Source organism: Gobius niger (assembly GCF_951799975.1).
Source record: "Gobius niger genome assembly, chromosome: 21".
Taxonomy (NCBI): Eukaryota; Metazoa; Chordata; class Actinopteri; order Gobiiformes; family Gobiidae; genus Gobius; species Gobius niger.
Window position 1 is genome coordinate 11,721,368 of NC_136872.1, and position 7,457 is coordinate 11,728,824.

At 38.4% G+C, this 7,457-nt stretch overlaps 1 protein-coding gene across 1 annotated transcript; it reads right to left on the minus strand.

The window, feature by feature from the left end:
• Positions 1-864: 864 nt before the first annotated feature.
• tp53 (tumor protein p53) lies at positions 865-5,367 on the minus strand (the record flags this gene model as incomplete). Its single annotated transcript, XM_079580536.1, has 11 exons — positions 5,253-5,367; positions 3,939-4,001; positions 3,786-3,846; positions 3,519-3,695; positions 2,534-2,708; positions 2,347-2,459; positions 2,147-2,256; positions 1,926-2,050; positions 1,748-1,830; positions 1,607-1,671; positions 865-949 (listed from the first exon to the last, which is right to left on the minus strand). The coding sequence occupies exons 2-11, from the start codon at positions 3,989-3,991 to the stop codon at positions 865-867; spliced, it is 1,047 nt and encodes a 348-aa protein (XP_079436662.1). The 5' UTR covers positions 3,992-4,001; positions 5,253-5,367.
• Positions 5,368-7,457: the final 2,090 nt, after the last annotated feature.

The following is a 7,457-nucleotide window of genomic DNA, read 5'->3' on the forward strand; positions in this document are numbered from 1 at the left end:
CAAAGCTATCGGGTAAAGTTCAACCGCTGACATTCCTCTTTTTGAACTGAGGAGACCAAAAAAACAGCAAATATGTACAATACACCATGTCTCTATATATTCTTACAGGCTTAAAATTTAAGGGCAGCTAGCTCAATAAAATGTATTTCTTGTCCAAGTGATCCCATTACCTTCATTACCTACTTTAATTTAATCACCAGTTTTTAAACGTACCCACCCAAAATCTGCAATCTAGATATTAATACTAACATATGACATAAAATATAATTAACAGCACAAACATTTTCAGAAAACACGCCGAGAACTGTAGTCAAGCTTATTAGAACTAATACAAAAACCAGGAAAATGTAATGTAAATGACATTTAAACTTTATTTTACCATACAGCACCAGTAGTAAAATCATAGTCAATACAAAACATCCATGAGACAAAAGAAAAAAATATAGAAATAAAGCTCTTATACAAAACTAACTCCCCGGATAAAATCTAAAATAAAAAAAGGAATGCCTTTAAATTATACGTGGCAGCTTACTGTAAGAAAGAAGATGAGTGCAGGACAATTTGACTCTAATACTTTTGGGGTGTCCCAGCCAACCCATCGCGACGCCTCGCGCTACATAATTCAAAACATCATCGCTCTAACCGGAACATCGTTTATTTTTATTTAAAAAACTGTTCCTAAAAAAAAAAAAAATCTTTGAAATGATGTAATCACGGTGGTCAAAGTTTTGGACTTGATCAACTTTTTCATAAAGCAGTCAGCACCTTGAAACTAGGTAACACTGGCCTTTCATAATAGGGGTCATCAGTGTCGCAACTGCAGGCAGTGGCTGTTAATAATTGCAGCATAATTGTTCGAAAGCTCTAGTCGCTGTCGCTCCTCTCGCCTTTCAGCAACCTCTTCCCACTGGGAGGCACAGGGATCGTCGCTTTGGGCTTCTTTTGTTTACTGTGGAAAGAAACCAGAAACACGGGAACTTTTAAATATTCAGAAAACACTAGAGTAAATGCATGTACACTTGGTGCCATCTAGTGGAAACCACGATGAAATGACACCGAATGATTTGCAATTGTTTACATCATCTGGTATACTGTGCAGAGCTGGGTAGAGTAGCCAAGTTACTTAAATAAGCCAAGTGTTAAAATTATTTTGCCCTAGAAGAAGAAGAAAAGTATTGATTCAAAGGCTTACAAGTAAAAGCAAAAAAGTACTTGATGAAAATACTACTTGAGCACCAAGTAACTGAGCATCTGATTTGTTGATGTAAAAGTGCAGATAAACATAAAATAATGTTGCAATGGTATCGTTTCTGTTGAATACACTATACAAATAAAAATGAATGAACTAAAAAAATAAGAACATTTATTTTCACATGTGAAAAAGGGAGCTTCCATTAAATGCAGATTTACTCTAAGAATAAAGCAACCAAATGTTTTACTTACTCAAAGCAATAATACTGAAGCAGAAAAAGTCATTAATGATATATCTCCAAATAAATCAGTTACTTGATAAAGCCACTCAAGTACACATACTTCAATAAATGTGACTGAGCACGACCTGCCTCTAATACACTGGTAATGTTGCAATGAGTAACAGCCGTCTTACTTATCCAGAAGCTCCAAACCATCGTTTATTTTTCTCAGCATCTCAAAGCGCTCACGACCCCGGACCTTGGATATAAAAATGAAATTAAGTACTCAGAAAGAATGACGATACAGACAGTGAAGTCCGAAGTCGTTTACTCACTTGCAAAACAAACACTTCCTCGTCCTCACTGGAGCCAGATTTTGTCCGTTTAAGAGAGGGCAGGGGCACAGCAGGGGTACTCTCTGAACAAAGTAAAAATAATTATCAATATGCAACTTTAAATTGGCAGAGAACATGAGGAATAACAAAACCCTTATTAATGACACTTCTGACTTACTTCGCTTTTTAGTTTCTTTCGAGTCACTCTGGGACTTCTTGCGGTTCTCCTCCTCAGTTTTGCGGTCTCTCCCGGGACATGCGCAGACACGAACCTCAAAGCTCCGCCGACCCAGGACCTCACCACTAAAAAAGTAATATTGCAAAAAACATTTTAAAAAAAGACTACAACAAAACACTTGGTAAGGAGAATCAAAACTGTCATAGCATAAGAAAACTTACCAAGGAGTCTCGAGGGTCAGGATGGTTAGTATGGGCCGTCGGTTCATGCCCCCCATGCAGCTACTGTTGCACATGAAGCTGAGCAGAATTGTCGTCCTCTCAGCGCCCAACTGAATTACAAAGAGGCAGACCTTTCAGTTTTAAGAAAACCCACCAGCACCACAGTAATTGGCTGCTATAAAAGTACAAGAGGGTTATACCTGCGGTGGCTCGTACGGCACAGTCACACTGTGACGTTTTGTCCGAGGGTCTTCGTAATACTGGACGAGCTGGCTCCCCTCCATCCTAATCAGGTGAGTCTTATATTCGGCAGCTGGAGATCATAATCAAAAAAATATTTAGCCACCATAATGAGAAAAAATCATTAAGTGTAGGCCAGTTTCTTACGATCTTCATTCTGGTGATGAGGACATCTCCGCACCACTTCGGCGACGTGCTCAGTCTTTTTGTAAACGGCGGTCGCCCTCAACACGGAGTCCTGAGGGGGCTCCTTAGTGACCAACACCTCCACAGGGCTCGTTTTTGACAACTGGCAGTAAAGCTTGTTTAATGCCTCCGAATACTGACAAAGAAAAAGGACAGGAAACATATTTTTAGCAATGCAACAAAGGAAAATGGTTCAAATGTACCCATAGAAAAAAAAGTTAAATTGATACCATGTCAGCAACTAAATATAAAAGAATAAAATGGTAACAGACACAAAAACAACACCGCACTCTACTAATGAGTACATTTAATGGCTGGTTTACCTTCCTTTAACTGGTTTTAACCATTTTGGTGCTGGAGTTAGTCAGTAGGAACATGTCCCGTCATGTCGGGGCAATGCTCTACAACCACACTCCGCTCTGCACAGCCCAGGACACGGAAGGCGGGCACTCAATGCAGACCACCCTAACCTCAGCTACAGTGACCAACAGCAGCTGGGCTGCGGGCTGAGTCACAGGGGAAGTTCTGTTGCCATTGGCTCTTCAAAAGTAGCGACCAACTACAGATCTGCAAATTTAGCAAATCGGCACAATGAAAACTCCACGAATGAATGTGAAGATTCCAAGGGATGAATGAATGCGGTTTTAAAAAAGGTAAGAAATATCCTTTCTTCATGTACAAGTTGCTAAAAATATTTTTGCCACATGTGGAAAACATTACAGCTACATTTTTAAGACTTGTGTAATTAATTCTAAACACACTCTTGTTGGCAGATTTGCCTCCATTAAATAGTTTGAAAACTACCCTGTCTGTACAAACAACGTAAATGTTCAAGCTAAAATTCTCTGTCTGCAAAGTCATGCTCATCTACAGCCGATTAGGCTCACGTGAAGGGGGAGGGTTTTTTTTTTCTAGTCAAATTCCCTCAAATAGACTTTTTACTAACCGTAGATGTTACACTCTTTGCGGTCCCGGATTTCTGGAACCGAAGAGTAAACTCATATTCCCCTGGATAGTCGCCGGTCTCTGGGACAGTAGAGCCAGAGGGAGGCACGTTTTGGGGGGGCTCTACGTCCATATTAAAAATGTTTTCATCGAACCTCTCTGTGAAGTCACCGAGATCCTGTAAAGACTTAATATGAATCAGACAATTATCATAACAGTATTGTTTATATTAGTGTAAGATGTATCTTTTCAGGAAAAGGAGCCCTACCACCGTGGTCCATGCGTTTGGGTCTTGGTCTGGGGTAATGGTGGAGATTGAGGGCGTGTTTCTAAAAGAACAGAAAAAACAAGCCAATTAATTTCCGTAATCCAAGATGCTTTGATTTGTAAAAAAGATAAAAAATAAAAAAGCTTTACTTACATATTCGCCCAGAGGACCTCAAAAGAGTCTTGACTCCGAGGGAGTTCATCCATTGCTTGAAATCTGCAAATAAGTGCAAATGAAATGAAAATGTATTAGCAACTTTTTAAAGTAGAGTTCGCCCTGTTCAATTAAATAATAGCAAAATAGAGCTCATACATTTTGGATCGATGAACGTCAGATAATTCTGTTTTTTCCTACTGAAGTGCAATTCTTAAATCATTTGAGCTGAAGAAAAAAGTTCAACTTTGGACCATTTTTATTTCATAATGACATCAGGAAATATATAAACCATATACAGGTGCTCGTCATATAATTAGAATATCATGAAAAGGTGCATTTACTTCTGCTGTTCAACTTAAAATGTGAAATTAATATATGACATGGATTCATCACATGCAAAGCGACACATGTCAAGCCTTTATTATAAATTTGATGATTATGGCCTAATTTTACTTTCTGAGATTTTCTTGTATTTTTTTTAAACAAGCTGTGAGCCATAATAATCAAGGCAACAAATAAAGGCTTCACATCTTACTTTGCATATAATGAGTCCATCATATATTAGTTTCACATTTTAAGTTGAATAACAGAAGTGAATGCACTTTTTCATGATATTCTAATCATACGACGAGCACCTGTACATCTTCAAGAAAACTTTCAAACAAGCCTTCATTTTCCATTTTAACCACGTGGACAACAGCGATTTGCCTTTAGATGCTTAAGTGGTTTTTAAAAACATACGATCATTCTAAAGTCCTTCAAATCGAGCAATCCGACCATAGAATCGCACTTTGAATGAACTAAAGAAACCGGAAGTGTAGTAAATAGGCCAATTTACTCGAACATCAAATACTGATTTTTATTTTTGGCATTAGAAGTAACACCACATTACACAAAAACCTCAGCAACATAAACCGTAAACGATTATGCAAAAATAATAGTAAACACCCCAAATATCTCCTCTTGCTAATGCTATTGTGATGCTAACATCTGCCGTCCATTTTCTTTCGGGCCTAAACTAGCGCTATCACGAGTTTCATTCAATTTAAAGTTGCCATCGATTCGATTTTAAACTACTTACATTTATTGCCGATTTAACAAGACATTTATCCAAACCTACGCATTAGGAAGCAATATTTCTCGAATAACATCTCAGTTAAGACAGCGGCCAGACGACAAAACGATCACTCGACGTTTTCACGCAAACACATCGCGAAAACTTTTCCGCAAGCGCAAAATGAATGATCCGAAGTTACCGCTCGACTAAATGAGTCATGTGCTAGTCATTAACAATCGGTCATGTCTCTGTACCTAACACTGCTGCGGATGTGGTGAAAATCAAGGAAAAATCGGTCTGTCCTTCCAAAACCAAAATATTTGGAGGCGCGGGCCGACCACGCTGTTTGGGGATTCCCACAAATAAAGGGGGAAGTGCAGCGCTTTAACAATCTCAGCCAGCCAATCAAAACACACGCTCTGTCCTCTGTCAGCGCGGCGCACGAGCGATGCACTCAAAACACAGGGAATTTACTGTACCTTGATAGCAACGCTTGATAGAGGGAATGGGGAGGAGATTCGTGTTTTTGCTTTGCAGCGTTTGATGTCATTTTGAATAACATGAAGAAAACTGCTGATCTAACACTAAACCACACGCAGGGGCGTTTTACTCTGAGACAAACTACCCTCAACGAACAGGAAAACATAAACACATACGTGATGCATGCTGAATACTACAGACATTTAAAGCACCACTGACGAAACTCATCATCAGAATCATTACTGGAAAGAGGATCTACTAAAAAAAAAAAGAAAAGAAAAAAAAACATGGATAGAGATAGAGATTTTAATAGGAAAGTATCACTTACAAAGTGAAATGGGCTGACAAAAAACAAAAACAAAAAACCTTAAATGCTTTTCTTGCAGACATTAACCTATATTCCTATTATTAATTAAATTAAACATATCATGGCAGGTAAAAATGTATGTCCCACTTTTTGTTTGGGTGTTGTTGTTGTAACGTTGTATACCCTGGCACTATTTCTCTCTTTGATATTGTACTTATGTGTATGAACGTTAATAATAATCATTTAAAAAGAAGAAGAGTGGAGGACAGTAAGTAAGTAAGTAAGTAAGTAAGTAAGTAAGTAAGTAAGTAAGTAAGTAAGTAAGTAAGTAAATGTTGCGTTTCATTGCACCATCAAACATTGGTGTATGTTAGGCAACATATAAAATGATGGACAATATTAAATAGAAGAAGGAAAAACACAATACAATATAATAAAAAAATAGCAATAGGTCTAATAACAATAACAATACTGGCCTACACTTGTATTGCGTTTTACAGGCCTGTGTCACAAGTTTGTCAAAGCCCTGCCGTAATTTTTCATTCACTCTATACTTTTGGGGGGTAGCCACAGCTGCCCTGGGGAAGACTGACAGAAGTGAGGCGGCTAATCTGCGCCAACAGCCCCTCGCCATCACCCACCTCCATAAAATAAAAATATGTCAGTCAAATATGGATAAAATGCCTGATACTGACATTAGGTCTACAGATTATGGTTTTATTGCCGTCAGCATAATCCATTTAAAGTTCCTATGTGCAGTGTGGTTATGTAGAGATTTAGGACTAAGTATATCGTAATCATTGAAGAGCTGGGTAGACAACATGGCCTGCAAATATCAAGTTTCCTAAATGATTAGGGGTACATGAGTGGGCCTTGGAAATGGGGGGGATGGGGGCCCATGTCAAACCCTTTTACCCAGGGTCCACCAAATTTCTTTTCTTTTCTGTTTTACCATGCACTTTAACCATCGGACACTTTGACTACTGTTCATTTCCACTGTTGGCTATAATTTAACCTTTAACTTTAATTCTTTTATAGTGTGGGTCACCCAGTTCAGCACCTGGCCTGCCCCAATAACACAGCGCCCCCTTTCCATAGGAGCGGCCCAGTTCAGTTCACTTGAGACCGGTTCATTGTGGGAGGAGCAGCCCCTACGTTTGTGCTTCAAGTGCCTTAAGGGTAAAGTGGTCTGGGTCGTTATGGGAGTGGTCAAGGACATCATGCATGTGACAGGCAACAACCACAACCTGATACTGTGTTTTAGTCCTGCATCAAAACACTGTAAAATTTTGGCCATTATGTGGGGCAGAGCACACTACAAAAAAGACTTATGTTGTCTATATTATGTCTTTTACATTTGTGAACAGCAATAGGAAAAGCTAAAAACTAATTAAGAATCCAAAACTAATTAATAATATATTATAGTCTAATAAAGCCTGTGTTTATTTGTTTCTTCCAAGGCTATACCAGCACTGCTAAATCTGTATTTTATAACAGTTAGTGAGAAATAAGACAACACAATAATGACTAAGATGAGTAGGCTTATTAAGTATTATTTCATTTAATGTTTTCACATCAAAATTAGGCATTTAGGCTATGTGTAAAGATGGCCAAACTGTGAAGAGAAAGATAACTTTGAATATGGTCCAAAATGAATTTGATATAAGCTGCT